This window comes from Rhopalosiphum padi, chromosome 4, assembly GCF_020882245.1.
Source record: "Rhopalosiphum padi isolate XX-2018 chromosome 4, ASM2088224v1, whole genome shotgun sequence".
Classification (NCBI taxonomy): domain Eukaryota; kingdom Metazoa; phylum Arthropoda; class Insecta; order Hemiptera; family Aphididae; genus Rhopalosiphum; species Rhopalosiphum padi.
The window spans coordinates 20748777-20766714 of NC_083600.1; the positions used below are offsets into that span (position 1 = coordinate 20748777).

The following is a 17938-nucleotide window of genomic DNA, read 5'->3' on the forward strand; positions in this document are numbered from 1 at the left end:
TATTATACAATTCCAGGGTAAGATTTTGTAAATAAGATTTACAACGACCACCGAAAAGTGCAGTATATATTATATACTAAAGATCATTAAATGATGAAATTCCATGAAAAAAATTAGCGGGAGAATTTATTTATACACAGTATATACACACATATATTTAAATTTGATAAACCTATATCATTTTACTATAAACAGGATGTAGGTACAAATTAAAATATACCCAAAAAGTTTGTGTTTATATAAATGTATGTAGTTTACGGGGAGCAATAAGTAATTTTAACGGAACAACGGTTTAAGACCACACAATACGCATAGATTAATTATGTAATATTAATATGTAAGAATATCTATGGTTATTTATTCAAATTGTTGTAATAATTAAATTATGTATATAAAAAAGTTAAGTTGAATATGTTATATAGTATATACAAATAATAATGATTCAAAAATTGAACAATTCGTGATACTTTAATAATCGAAAATGTACGAAAAAAATATTTGTGCAATGGAGGCGAATAGTTCTTCATTCGGGATCTGTACCCCATCATCGTTACACCTCTATTATTATTATTTTTAATGATTTATACGCGATACTGCATATAAATCGGGCGTTAAAATGCCAATATAATATTACAACACACGCGCATCGGTCGTTGCGACATAATATAGGTACGCTAAAAGGGTGGACCAAATATAGAAACACAACACATCACCTATATTTACACATACGCACACTACCCACACTTCATTGTATAAAAAAAATAATGATAAAACCATTGTCTAGAAAACGATTTCGACACCTTTTGTGTGGCGTGTTCTGCCGACGTGTGTGTGCAGGTAAGGAGGATTAAAAACTTAATATAAACGTCGGATTAAGCGCATTCGTATAATATGGCGTGGTGCGTATATTATCGGTGCGAAAATGAATGTGATATAATATTACATCGCATTACTGTTTTGTGTATGCTTTATAGGTGTGCGCGCGTGTGTATATAGCGATGAGGTGTAATGTTTACGAGGAGGTGATATCCTCCGAGCGTCGCAGGAAAGAAAAAATAATTTTACCAACGACAAAAGGTCCGGTCGAGTGTGAAACGCACAAAAGACTCATCGTCTTGCGTCCAGAAAAAAATAATAATAATAATAAAAACGGTCGTCAACGATTAGATGGCCCCGGAACTAACGGACCGGATGTGCATATACATAGGTATATAGAGTATACTGCAAGTATATAGCAGGGTCACCTACGGACCCCCTCCATCGTTGTAATCGGATCGTAAATCCTGAAAAATTTCAAGTGGATATACCTATATATGGCGTGTAATATAATAATAATAATATAATTCAAACCGACTGGATACACATATTATATATTGTACCTATATATCTAATAATCGAATAAATTGTACAGAATTACAAAGGCGTCGGTAATCTCCAACGCGTTGTTCTCACGGAATCATATATAATATAATTTGTGAAATGAACGTTAAGTTTGTTTTTTTTTCACAAAAAGCACTCTTGTGCGTAGTATACGCTCTACCGCGCGAAATCCGTGAACTCATCGATTACAATCGATCATGCGCCTTATTATTATTTCTCAGCTAAATTCAGCCCTCTCCATCAGAGAGAGAAAAAAACTATATATATTTGGCATAATTATATTGTACATAATAATATATGAGTGGCATACAGAGTTGCATTTTCATTGATTCGCGAGCGTTCTTTATTATGTTTTCTCACGCTTTCCATTTTCCCCACGAACGAAATATATATTTGTGTACGAAGTGATCTGTTTAAATGGCTATAATTATTTCTTTACTTAATATTTTTTTGATATATTATGTACATATTAAATATTGAAGAAATGTATAATATATCTATAATAGTATTATGTATTATACACGTATATTTTTTTTAATCATTGTAAGTTTAGACTCTAGTGGTTTACACTACGTTCCGTTTATTTTGAAATGATAATTAATAAAACTGTATTTTTATTCAACATCTAATATTAATACATTACAATTTTTAAAAAAAGTATTCTCTCCTGGAAATTAAAAATATAGGTTAGAGTTAAAAATAAAATAAAATATAAATTTGTCGGGTTGTTTTAAAATTTAGGATGGCCCGCAATAGTAAGTTGGTATATACACCTATACCTTAACAGTTTTACATTAACGTTATACTTTTAGAAAAATGCTGAGTAATGTACGCGACGGTGATTTATCTCCGTCAAATTTCGATTTTTCACGACTGAGTTTGTCATCGCCAATAATAAATATAGTCAGGGTGAAACGCAAAAAAAAATAAAATATGACAGGTAGCTTTAGCTTATTATTAAGTTCAGATAAGGCAAGGGAATGATGGGAAATAAATACAGCAGGGACTCGTCGTTGGCGTTGTTAAATGTTTAGAATCTTTAGATAAATATATATAGGATAATATGTATACTACTTTGACGATTTTAATTCCAAAAATCAATAAATAATATAAATAAATTATAATTTGAGTTTTACAATCTTCATTTTGTCCGGTTAAATTTTAACAACGTAGAAGGGGGAGTTATTGTACAATGAAATTATACTTTAATAAATTCTACTGCTCCAGATACATCCTGTATAGGTAATATAAATCAATTGAAAAAATAAAGCACGCATTGTTGATGCACTTTTGCCGCAGTCATCGTCATGGTTGTCGTAATGTAATAATATTCTACAGTCTATGCACCAGTATATGCGTGTGTTCGCATACCCAGACGGTGAAAATGTTAAAGTGATGTAGTGGTAGGATAGCAAAACATGATCCATCTGAGACCTCAATACAACGTGTTTTAGAATCGATGGCGGAGGGGTAATATAATTTGCGAGGGATTGCTCGCGATGACGATACTATCAAACCTCCGGAGACGAAATGGCTATATATATTATAATATATGTAGGATATGTTGTCGTCAAATTTATATTATTATTATACTAAAAAGGTGGTAAACTACAAACATATATATAATAAAAAGTGCTTACGATAGTGATAGTATTGTGATCGATTGTCTTGTACATATAGAATTCATTTCATTGACTGCAAGCATTTCATTATTTTTTACGCAGAATTTTCAGTTTTTATAACAACTAGTATCTATAGATTTTATTTATTGTTCTTGAGCAGATTTATAAGTCCTATGCTCTCATAAATAAAATTTTGAATAAATATATATTTTTGGTTATAAAAATTTAAGTTTCGTACAATGTATACTGCATATTTTGATACTCGTTTATACATAAACTAGAAAAATGAGTTTAGTAGGTTAGATGTATCGTTCTGTAAATATAGGACAAAAGACAATAAACGGTGGATGGAATTAAACGCGAAAGAACCTTTACGAGATAACGTAAAAACTACTATTTCGGGACTAGGAACGTATTATTTTATTGTTATTGGACAACAACGGAAACGGCGAACGCAATAACGCAAGCACCGTCTTCACTTTATAATACATTTCATTAGGCCATTGGCGACGTTCTGCGTGTTAGAAGGTGCATAATTTATACGTACTCTGTGGTAGGGTTTTATGGAGACAGTCAAATTATTTAAATCCCAAAAATATATGACTGTTTACGCAAAGTTTATGTTTGAATGTAATTTTTACTATGACCACCTTCCTTTGTGATATATATACACACACACACACAGATATATAATAAATATATATAATATACCCACTAATAAAGGCGCTATTTGATTAAAGGGCAGATCACCTACGGCAAAGACTGCAATAATTGTATGCAAAAAGTTTTATAAATATTCAAAAATATATAAAGTAAGTAAATAGTACCGTGATTGTGTGATTAGTGTACCGGAAATGGAAATTTAAAATATTCATTCGTAGTAGATAGCATTATAATATTAATTATCATATAGTTCATAGTCATCATACCCCTTAAAAATAGAAAAAAAAGATTTTTTTCTAGATTTAGAAATTGCACGACCCCATTCAACTAACCAAAAAAAATAAAACATAAGATAACTTATATATACCTAATATTTAACAATATGATGACTATTAGAATTGTAGGGATACGGAATACATCACACATACTCGTTTGCTCAAAAAATAATAATAATAATAATACGCGTATTAGGCGTTTCATAAAAGAATCCTTCGAGTGGAATAGTACCTACCTAGTACCTATGTATGTAATATATTGATGAAATAATCTTTGCGGAAACATGAACGTACACCTCAGTTATTCATACACGTACTCACAATATAATAACCAACTGAAAATACCCGAAATTTCACCCTGTCTAATATTCATTATTATATAATATAAAATACGTTTTTTTTATTTTCAAATCTATATGCGCATAAACGAGACATTCAATCATTGTTGCGGCCGGCTGTTTCGAGATCAACGTCATTGTATTATTAATAACTAGATATATACAGGGTGATTCTTTAACAGTTAATATACTAATTACACCGACAAATATATTTCTTATCATTATCGTTATTTTAATTATTTAGTTTTTGAATGACAACAACATACATTTTTATTTCATAATGAAAAGTAGAATATTTTTCCGAGCTTTATTATGTATGTAGGTAGGTAGTTAATTAATTGTAATTTATGACTAAAAATAATTTAAAGTTATATGAGTAGAGTGGAGTGACACAGGGGTATCTTACAAAATAAGTATGATACTATTGGGTACACAATTTCGTAACAAAATGTTGGTCAACTATTTCATTCATATCAACTATAACGAAAAAATAAATAAATTAAGATTATGATTATTTTTTTTAAATGTTAATACATTTTGAAATAAGTGTTTACTGTTAAAAAAAATACTAAGTAAACGAATAGGTCACATAAACATTGTCTATTTTGTATACATAATATATGTATATTCAACAAATCTTAAATATATTATAAAAAATAGTACCTTAATCGTCTCAAACAATAGCTCACGGATTTTCTATTATCGGCTTTAATAAGCCTATTATTTAAATACTGGTATGAAAAAGCTATCAATCTGGTGAAAATTAAAAGTGCCTATATTATATACCGTGTGTTCAATTTTAAAGGTAACAGGAAATATTTTGAACGCATGACTGAGTTTGATTTGGAGTTTTTTTTACTGCATACAGGACATATAAATACATCTGTTTTTGATAAATTCTAATTTTTAACTATTTTTATTTGCGCATGCACAGTAAAATAAAAATGTCTTAAATAGGAACCATTATTTTTGATACTTGATTTGGATTGTTTTATTTTTTTCTGAGCAATAGTTTTTTGATTAAAAATTGACATTTTTAACAATCAAAAGTTTATAAAGTAACATAAAATTACGCCAATCTGGACTTATTGCCTCCTTTTGAAAATTACCGGTGGGAAGATCTCAAGATTACTTCATACATCTTGTATGTAAAATGTATTAATATTAATACAAGTATAAAGTTAAGTATATATTATGTAAATTTATGATTTTAAAAAATTAATTAACACAACATTATATTATTTTTGTCGTTTGGTGAAATATCATTAATGGTAATAATGTAATATACATCAAACACAGATTCAAAGTTACGGAACACATTATGTAAGAACAAAATCAATTTACATATTTTTACAAATTATAAATCACAATAGCTGTTTATAATATGACATTCAATTCAAGATAAAATTACATATATTATTGATCATTATCATTTCTAATTGCGAATCCATTTTATAGAAATTCAGAAATGTTTACTTATATTTGTGCAATGAGCGTGTTTAATTATTTATGGAATTTATAATAACAATTTACTGTAGTATACCAATTATATTAGACATGTATACAAGTTAATAAAAGACGAATAATAAATAATACTGATGGTGTGCTGTACTAGTTTAATATTTCGGCAACACATGACAGTGAAAACTTGAAAATCAATTCTATATACATTGGAATTCAAAAGTGGCAGAAAAGAGAAACGACGTCGTTGTTCGTATATTACATATAATATCATGTGTTTATACCACATGCGCGTATTGTACCTAAACCGTATTTACTATAAATATGATCTTGACGACGCAACCGGGAATGACGTTAGAGAGTGACGATAAAATGTCGATCTCCTTATTTGAGTATATAATATACAAATACTATGAATATATCGCTATGTATTCGATATAATGCAAAACGATTTTCGAAGTATTGCCTCAAAAAGAAATCTAAAGCTTTTTATATAATATGTATATATATTACATCTATGTACATTATACATCGGAAGTAAAAGATCGATTTTCAAAAAACGTAACATTGGTTAAATAATATTAAATCTGAGATTTTAATCGACATTTAAGGTGACTGTTCATACAACTGTTTACAACTCGTATAACATTCAAGAAACTTAAGTGATTATGAAGGAGAAAAATAAGTTTTCATAAAACTTGCGGAGTACACTAAGTGTATATATATATACCTATAGCGCAATGTGGTAATTTTATTAAGTTTTTTTTATATTAATAACTATGAAGCTATTTTTTTTTAAATGTAAATAAATGAATATAAAAATTTGGATACATACTTTAGACTTTAGAGTACTATATAGACCTATAAAAAGTGTATTCTGCGTGGATGATTATAGTAAAATGTACATGATTTATTTAAATTTAAAAAAATAGATTGTTAACATGATTAGTTACTATAATGTTCGATATTTACTATTTATAAATTGAAACATTCTATTTTAGATGAAAGACAAAATTTTAAATACCAAAATGAGAAATTTGATGATAAATATTAAAAAATTATAAATTTAAAATATATTAATTAAATTAAAAACTAAAAATATTGATCAAGCATAAAAATTCTTTCGCTGTGTAGTGTGTATAAAATATAAATACAACTAAACGACATATAGGTACGTCATGCGTAATAAATTTCAATAATACTAGGAGCTTAAAAATGGGTAAACTATAAAGGAGAGGAGTGATAGTTGAAAACTATGCATTAGGGCATTAGACAATGTTTGCGAGCAGGTAAGCGGTTTAAGCAGTTTCTCCTATAACGCACGTCGTACTTGGGATTTTATAAATGGTTTTATTTATCAACGTGGCAATCACACGATAACTCAAAAAAACAGACTGCTGTCGAAATTCGCGTGCTTTGACGTGAACATTATACGCCATACAACAGCTGTACAGCTGTATACATAATAAATAAATATATAAATATTACATATATATATATATATATATATGAATAGAAATAAATGGGAACAGTATTTTAATAGACATTAGGCAGTTTGGCGTACTCAATAGAAAGAAAATACATATAAATAATAAGAACTACAGAGTGATATATTGTTCACTATTTTATTGTTTTAATGACGGTAGATTATAACTCCTTTAAACGGCAAAAGGTATATATATATATACATTTAATATCATGTTCTAGAGCAGAATAATTTTCTGGAAATGTCGTTTAAATATATCGAATATTAAACAATCTATTCACTTATAATGGCTTGCATTCATACGAATTTAAAGCTCAAAAGTTTGGAATTAAATCATCCAATCACTTACAAGCATAGTAAATTTCAACTAAACCGTTAAAATTTACTAAGAAAATAATATTAATATGGCCTGAATATAGATCATTATATGTCCAATGTGGATGTATTTATAATAGTAACGATTACATATTTGCATTTGAATTTATTTAGGTTCGATTGACGGCGAGTGTATAGGATACATAACTATGTGCCAAACACGGGGAATAATGGATTAATCTAATTTATATTTCAATATATTATTTATAATATTGGCTAAACGGAAAATAGTAAGGATTAAATGGTTCACATTTGAAAACTACACGACAAAAACTTTCATCGAAAATATGTTATTTTAAAAAAATTCAGAAATCACATATATATGATAGCTCTTGAATGCCATAAATCATTCGACGTCACTAAGCGCGATAATAAACATACATAATAAACTATATTGTAAGTATATATAAGTAATGGAATGTCAAATGCTCGTACATAATAATATAATATAATATATTTATACGTAGGTCATTTATCGCAGCATTTGGCGATGTAGTGTCTTGATAACGGGCCAAATTGTATGATTAAACGTAAACACCATTGTTTTCTAATAACATTTCAATTTAGTATACATACGTGTGTGTGTGTGTATGTTTATATAAAATATTTAACCTTATAAGTGTTAACTTGCCGATATTTCATAGGATATATTATCATGAAAGCTAAATGTAACTCTAAAACACTTAAACTTTGTTATATGCCAAGTAAATCCTATTTAAATTGTTTTAAATTATAACATAAATATATATTATATTATAAATAATAATATACACTTATTTGGCATACGAAATACAATTGTTCTAAAACGTTCGAGATCGTTATAGCGACTTTTAGCGATTTTATAGTTTCAAGTTCAAACTAATAATATAAATTATACATTTTTATTATATATATGTATTAATTGTCAAGGACTTGGAATAAACTTTTATGAACAAATACAATTTATTCGTTGTATATTATAAACAATACCGATGGAGGGGTGGAGACTTAATTAATGTTAAACGATTTAAAGGATACAGTCACAGGGACGTTGTATGTTTTCAACTTATAATTGGAAACTTTTAAGCTTGGGTAATCATTAATTATACAACACAAACGATATTCGACAACAAAAATAAGACGTATACCTACTACAATACAATAATTATATTCCGAATTACAACCATTTTTTTTGTCGTTTAAAATATTAAAACATGACATATATTGACGTTTTTATTACCAATAATAGATTGTTTTTAAAACCAAAAGTATAGTTGTATACATATAGGCACATTCGGTAAAGCAATTTTAACAAACATTAGAATAATACATGGACACGGATGAGAAGTTTGATCATAAAAATACTTCATAAATCATATTGCTAATTATATTGACATTATATATTATATTGTCATCTATACACAGTTATATATATACATACATAATAATAATACATATATTTAACTGTCTTTTTTAGTGATCAATTTTTCGCAGAGCCTCATTAATCTACAGTGCTTTTAAGTGCACAGTTAAAAATTCGCAAAATGTCTTCGCAGTAATACTGGTAAAGAAAGTTGTATGCTGTGCTTATGCTATTAGTTATTACTTATACATATTATATAAGAACTGTTTACGTACGTACACCGCACACGTACGCTTCATGTATAAATTCTATGAAAATATTATAATTATTTAGTTTTTAAACAGTTTCAAAGTTAATATACTACAATAAATATAGATGGTCGTCGATGATAGTTGTAGCGACCGCGACGAATAAAATACATATGGTGTGTTTGTTTCGCGGCAAATAAGTCGTAGTAATAATAATATAACCTTTTTTCTAAAGTATGGACCACAGGGGAATAAAAGCAGCTATATAACTAACACACGACTTTTGCACATTCTGAAGTTATCATAAGATAAATTTAGACAATATTTGGTATAGTTAGAACCCGGTTATTAACTTTTATTTTATTAAACGTATACAATTTAAGTTTAATTCTTAAATATGTTAAATATGAATTCTTCGTACACCAAGCAAATTAATGAAAACCGTTGTTATTTAGAATGTTTTCATCATTATATAACCGTAAAAATAATTTTTCAAATTAGTATAGTGTGTATTATATATTATGTATATATATATATATTTTAAAATGTAGCATCTTGTTAAAAAGCCACTACCATTCTTCTTCGTAACATAGCGACCGTTGCAGTAATTTGTTCACACAAGAGATTATTCTTTCATGTATAAATCACATTATATTATGTGTATAATTTATTATAAAATTTTTACTTGCATCAACGCTAGAGACGAGTTCGTGCGTGATACATACAAAAAAAGTCTCTGTAACGGATTATAAATAGATATAATAAGTCGAGTTACAATAAGGTAACATGAAAAATATTTAATGATTTGCCTGGATCCTGTGGCGAAACGCGATAATAATTAATCTGGAAAACTACCATGGAATCTAAATAGTGGCGTTAAGAAAAAAGAAAAAATTGTTTTATTCCGATTACAAAAATGTTCTTAATTCAGGGGCATATCGTATGGTGATTCCCAAGGGTTGAAATATGGAGGTCATGTTTTAATTTTATGAAATACATTTTTTTTTTTTTTTTATAAAATGTTTAATACTATTATAATATAATAGTTAATCAAGATCCATATAAAAATTTAAATATTTCATTTAATTGTTCGTATATTCCATAAAGTATACTGGACGATTCATTTATCAAACGACACTCATTATTTCAAAATATATTAACGTTCTTAAAAAAATATTTTTTTATCGTTATAATTTTTAAGTTTTTTTACTTTTTTAAACGACAACATACATTTTTAATTCTATATCGAAAAAGAATATTTTTTGGATTATTTCGATGCAAACGAGCAGTTTATAAGCTAAAACTACTTATAAGTATTTAAAGTTAAGGTATATATAGAGTGGTAGATCAATATTTTAAGGGACATCACTGTACTCACTACTCTCCTCACCTAAACTTTAAATACTAATAAATCATAAACTACTTGTCTGAATTTCGAATTTTATGTATCGAAATACTCCAAGATTATTGTGCTTTAAAAAATGAAATGAAAAATGTATATATTATCGTTAAAAAAAAAAAAATAAAAATTTAAAACAAATATAACGATAGAAAATATTTTCAAAAAAATTAATACATATTTTTAAATAATGAGTGTTATTTGTTAAAAGAATCGTCTTATTGTATTATATCTATAATATATTATGGCAATATACGAATTTCATTAAGTGCAACTAAAGACACTTAATCTATAATAGATATAAATAAATAATAAATAAGATATATAAATAGATTTAATAGTCAATGTTATTATCGTAAGGTTATCGTAACAGCTATATCATGATAATTTACAAAAAAGAAATAATAAATAAATAGATGCTGTTGCCGAAAGTAAAATATGATATTTAATAGTAGATTGGGAAGTTTGAGTTTCACCAAAAAATATTTTTTCTATCATTAATGACATTTTTTTTTTGAAAATTATAAATACCGTAAGTATCTATTGTTTTGTATACAGGTGAGGTTCAGAGAGGGAACGTGTAGTTCTGATGAATCGATCTGCACTGATAAATTATATTATATAATATGCGCATAGATAGAACTTCACACGTTGGAAAATTGTAGCCGTCGGTCGAATTATCGTTGCGTGATTGCGTCGAATTTAAGAGCAGGCGGATTTCCCCTCGATTCAACGTAATAATGACTACTTCCGCTGCGGACACACCACCCCCGCCTCAAAGTAGATTAATGTTTTCGGACTGTTTGTAAAGTAAATATATACATATACGTTATAATATATTATACGAGTGGTAAGACTGTTATTGCAGTATGTAAACGAAATTCTTAGACACGAAATTACAATGACAACCATCCGGTTGAGGCGGCGAGGCGTGATCATTTATGTATAACATAAAATATACTCTACGATAATATCAAGGGAACATACTCAACACATATTTACATAAGTGGACCTAAATACAATTTTAGGGGAAGTTAACTCAACCCATTTCATATACAATATGCACGATGTGTTCTAAGAAATTCCTTTATTTATTAAGAAAAGAAGAAAAACTAATTATCATCAAATTGTTGTGATTATATCCAGGTTTTGTTACAATAAATATAATCGATAATTTTTGTTTACACATTTCAAAATTTTAACATTAGGTATATATTTTTAAATTCAATTTAATAAAATGTTTTTAATTGATATATATATTATTTTTAAATTAAATAATCTTTAATTTGTACAGTGAGGGCAGGCTCCTCAGTTTAAGCCTGTGCACGTGAAATGTTTACAATGTTTAAATTAAGTATATTAAATAGAGTAACTTACATAGTTTGAGATGTTTTAAGACGATTTTCTGTTAAATCGATAAGACTTGCGGAAAATTGGGTTTTCATCATTTAATAGGGAATCTTTAATAAGGAACTTATTAAAATTGTATGATCCTACAATAATGTTCGTTTGAAAAAAATACATAATTTTTATGTAAGTACAAAATATAATACATTAAAATATATTGTGTAATTAGTATTTAAAACTAAGACTAGCAATTATACTGCAATTGAAAGCGTTATTGTAAGTATTCAATATACTATTATCTGCCAAAATTATGTTATCAGTATCAGACCTCAATCACTTAACTTTATTTATTTTTGTGAGGATAAAAAGGTATTATGTTCTAATAAGTGTGGATTATTCACATTGTAGGGGTAGTATTTATAATTAATGATACGGTTATCATACCGCGAACGATGCAGCCAGATTCTATGAGTTAATAATGCTCGTTGAGTTATGAAAATATAAGTATTCAAACTAACCTGTGACTCTGGAGAACCACCCTCATCTCTGATCAACAACAGGTGACTATGACCGTCCACGGATATTTCTTTCTTGAACCTACCTCCTTCTGGACTCTCTTCTTGCATGTACGATCCCGTCAGGTATCTGTGAACCAGCGCTGATTTGCCAGAAGATAGCGAACCAACAATACCCAACCGCAGATCTGGCACTGATCGTGACAATGTCCATTCTTGGCTGTTTACAAACGAATCTGTGAAAATAAGGAAAAAACGATTGGAATTAGTATAAATTTAATCGTTGTGTTCAAAATAATTGTGTCGTATACCTAACCTACTCGTATAAAATAATGTATAAAATAAAATAATATTACGGCGCACACTAAAATATAAAATAATATTTTATCATTAAAAGTATTTGGAAAAATACTGACTTATCAATTTTTAATATGACAAGCACGTTTATTTTTTTATGGTTTACATTACTATTTGGGTCTCGTTTTATTAAATTATGGTTCATATATAAACGGCTATTCTTAAATAGCTAACTTAGTCCCAAGGGAAGAGGAAGCTATCTCTTTAAATAGACCACTGGTTACAGCGTATTTTCATTTGTATATTAATTATAATATCTATGATCTTTAGAAAACAATCGTGTTTGCTGCAACATTGAAGAAAAAAATGTCTAGCCTTTCGTCGATTTAAAATAGCACCCATAAATATTTCTGCTGCATCGGTTTTGGAAACCAATCGATCATTTGAAGTTTTTATGCCATGCACCTGTCGTGTTTCCATTACATGCGTCAAATGTGGGACCTACCACAATAAATTATGATATGCGTGTATACCATTATTAATGTTTGTGAGCAACGAAAACAACACGACCTACTTCGTACGACAGTATAATATAATATTATGTTCCGAATTTAGTGTATATTTAAAAACCGTCAGCTACACTAGAAAAATATCGAAAGTCGAACAGTTAATGACATGATGTTTATATAAAAAAAAATATACGAAAAAGCTTAAGGTACTCTTATGTAAAAATTCTTTAATGTTATAATATTATTATATACGATAACTATGAAACTATACAAAGGCTCCCACGCTGCAAAATATACTAGGTATATACAGCACTATATTATAACCCCTATCATAGCCCTCCTAACTCACACATAATCGCACCTGATTTTTTTTGTCGTTGGCAAGGAATAAGTTTAGGATTTTTTAACACTTTTAAATGTATAAATATACTGACATACTGTATTATTAATATAATATGTTCTTAAATATCGTGAGACGATGATAATATTATATATGTAATAAACATGCAAAACATGAAAACTACAAGATATGTAAAAACCGGTCGACTGATGATGAGCGACTTAAGTATGATGTATAAAAATTAAAAACATTATAACTGTAAATAATCATTACCATAAATTTTTGAATACAACTTTTTGTTGCAAATCGTAATAAAGTAGATTACAAATAAAAAAACGCATTTTGGGGCAAACTTAAAATGTATAATAAAACAAATTACCTGATTAACGTGATAGAGGATATAAAGATAAAAATAAAATATTTTTGCATACAATTAAAACAAAACAAATAATATTGCAAAAAAATATAAATAGTTTTAAAAATTTCCTTTTTTTATATAATTTAATATATTTTTAGCTTTCTCTACTACATACATAGTTCTTAAAATTTTCTTAAGCATATTTAAAGAACTGTTTACACAATAATTATTATATAAACTGAAGATTACTAAATTATATAAATGAAGTCTTGACAGATATTTATATTTATAATAATAAAAACAAATAAAAATAATAATTATACATATAAATAAACTAAACTGCACCGTTAATGAATCAAATATATGATAAATACAATAATAATACTAGGTTAACATTTTAAAAAGTTTAATCAGTGAATAAGAATTTTTTTAAAAGAATAACTATCAAAACGAACGTAATAAAATATACATAAAAAAATTCATCCGTATAATATGTAGGGTAAAACAAATTATTCTACGGGGGTAATGGTAATAAATGTATAACCTTGTGTGTTGACAAACACCAAAAAAACAAATGATAATAATAGATAAAGTTGGACGTGTGGTAGCAGTTTTCCAGTAAATTGTGAATAAATTAAATATGTGTTTAATGGTAATCGTACATATACTAAATAAAAAATATAATACATATTATGTAGGTTTATTAAAGAGCGATATACATTATGATTTTAATACTGTTATATTAACATATATATATATATATATATATATTATATTTACATATTTCGTCTTGCACAGTTACGATATGGTAGACCACGATTATTACTTTACCATTAAAATTTCATCAACATACCGTTTGCCTTTGTTGTAGAATTATTATGATACTTTTAAGAGATGATCTAGGAGGAGGAGCTTACTGGGGCTTAACACATTCAAATAATTTCCCATCCAATAAAAAATTTTACAAGTATAATTATTTATAGCTCGCAAGTTGTAATATTTGATATATTAATATTTTTATCTTTGACTATAATGCCCATAACTATCACCTAATTCCGAAAATTCTGAAAATGATAAGCACATATGATTTTTTGATTTTATATGTTTGATTATAAACTGTCATACATTTATGATAACGAGAACAAAAATATTTAAAACAGGATGTGCAATAGTTTGCCTACTTAAATGCAAACATTATTTAAAAAAATAAGTCCTCCTAAAATTAGATTACATTTTAGACTGCAGCCTGATGTATAGCCAGATATTTGATTTACTTTGATGTAATGATTTTTTTACATACAAAAAAGCACCGGTCAAGGACTTTGCAAAAAGGCTTTTTTTTTAGTTTACGAATTTCTAAACACCAAACATTATATTTCCGACTTACTCCCCGATTGAGTTTCTATTGAATCGATTTTAATTTTGCTCAATCAAGCCACCGCAGGCGACTTGCTAACACTAGGATCGAATTACACTAGCCCATTGTTATATAAAATCAGTCGTTATAAAAATATTCTAAAAATATAATAAATAAAAACGCGCGAAAACGTCACCGGAATAATGCAGGATGTTATACATCTGCGAGAGTAGTTGCAGCAGATGCAGGTACAATAAGTGAATGAAATGTTATAACACGAACAGAACGATATATATATATATAAATAACGTTATAAATCGTCTTTATATATAATATGTATATATGCGTGTGCAAGAGCACGTGCCATCGACAGCCTAATACAGTAATACAGTAATACAGTATTACATTATATATATTATATACCTATACAACCCGTTTCCGTGAAAAAAAAGCATACTGAACATAAACTTTTTATGTCACAAGAATACGTATATCCAACCAGATCCGGCCATGCGAGGTTACACACACCTTTCTTTTTGAGCTATATGTTTGTGTGTCTCTCTCTATATCTATCCATCTAAATGTATACATATATAGAAGTGCGATAACGAACAAGACGAAAATTCGTCCGTTATACTTATACATTATACAGAATATCCACAGTTATGACTCTCGGTCTCTGGCTACATTATATTTTTAAGTCAATTTTTAGTGTTTTATTTTTAATGGTCTTCTATAGAATTATAAATATATATATATGAGTATATATATATCACAAAATTAAATCGTGGACAGATAGATGATAAATAATTAATAACACACATAAACAACAATATTTTTGGAATATTAATATGTTTCTGTTCATGAAATTACAAAGTTAGTATTTTAAAAGCTTGTCTGCAAGTGGTGATCAACGTTTACGGGATATAGAAAATGTAAAGGGGAGAACACAAAAAAATATCAATTACTCTTCGATATTCCTATGTCGATGTCGAATTGACAAAGGGTATTGCGTACAGAACGTCCGCATGGGTAGTACTGCACCCAGATTTGACAATGGCGAGGTGCGTCGAGGAGGAGAACACGAGGCGCGTGGATTGTACACAATACGAGCGTTTTAAACGACGCGTATTATATAATCGAAGCGGCCTCATTCGCCGCTAAACGCGTACCTACACTTAGATATATTTTGTTTAAAGATTTAGGTATATACATGTGTCATGTGTGTGCGCGCGCGCGTGTGTGTAGCGAACCGGTTTCTTTTAAAAATCGTCGAGATGCCGGTTCCGCGCCAATGTTTTTTTTTTATTACCGGCACTGACCAATCCTCCGGCGCGCACAAACCGCACGCGATCGGTGATTTCTCTCTCCCTCGCATAATGTACCTATAGACAATAGTATTATACGTAGAGTGGCATCGTGGTATTATACATATATTGTTACAGTATTGAATATAATATGATATAGTTGGTATACCCACGCGCTCCGCGTTAGGATTTGAAAAATAAATAAACGGTCTTTTTTGAAGTACGACCACGGACGAAATAAAAGAATTACGCGTCTGATGGGACAAGGACACATATATAAAATGATAACAATAAAGAGTACTCGATCAAAATGTATACAGAACATTATGCAGCTTATAAATCCGTTCGTGTTACCGGCACCACTGCAGTTCGTCTGAAAGTTTACGAGATAAATGTAATACCGCAGATGGTTGTTGAGTTCTACAAAAACAAAAACGGTCGACCGATTCCGTCGCGCACACGTCCCTGCTTTTGTCATGTATAATGTATATACATTTTTATTATTATATTATTATAAGCCACAGTCGAGTAAGATATTCCGAAATAAATAAAAACGGTTTCGTCAACAGCAGGCCAATATTATACGACACGTACAGTATAATACACCTGGTATAGACGTATAGAACATATATATTAAATGCGAATGGTTAGTCTGCGGTTTTTGGTCAATAGTGGGAACAAGAGGTGGAAAAGAGGATGTTAAGCGAGTGTGTATATATATATATAAACATTTATATATCATATATATATCATCGTAAATCGTAAATAATAGATCGGAATACATAACCATATACATAAACGTTAGTAGGTATGTAATATGTGAGTACATGCTGGTTCTTTCATCACAAAATAACTGATTATATTTATTACATTTATATCTAAAAGTTGTTAGCAGGGTGGACATTTTTGTATAATATACAGTTTATTTGGGAGAGGGAATAAGTTGAAATATCATAATTATTTGTCAGTTATTCAGTTTACTCGTACGTATTCAGTCAGAGAAATTGCTCTAAACTGAACTAATACTTATTCCATCACTCTTGAATATTTTTCAGTTTCTATTCATACAGGAAAAGGTTTGTTTCGGTAGGTATGTCTAAAAACTAAAAAGTCTCTGTAACACCCTAATATATTCCTCAAAAAATCAAAATATTTAAATGTAGTAATTTCAACAATAAGCTATAAGAAACGAATGCCATTAAATTGGAATTGTTTAATGGATTACAGTTAAAAAACGGCATTTAAATATATTAATGTAACATGCGTGGTCTCAAAGACATATTTACAGGTCATATGAGACTTTTGTAATAAAATTAATT

The 17938-nt window shown here is 28.5% G+C and overlaps 1 protein-coding gene across 2 annotated transcripts in view; it reads right to left on the reverse strand.

The window, feature by feature from the left end:
• The window catches only part of LOC132928316 (centaurin-gamma-1A), a 95743-nt gene that overhangs the window by 16161 nt on the left and 61644 nt on the right, over positions 1-17938 (reverse strand). For both annotated transcript variants that reach the window (XM_060992900.1, XM_060992899.1), the window contains exon 2: positions 12455-12687. In XM_060992900.1, the coding sequence (XP_060848883.1) occupies positions 12455-12687 (233 nt within the window). The remainder of the gene's footprint in view (positions 1-12454; positions 12688-17938) is intronic.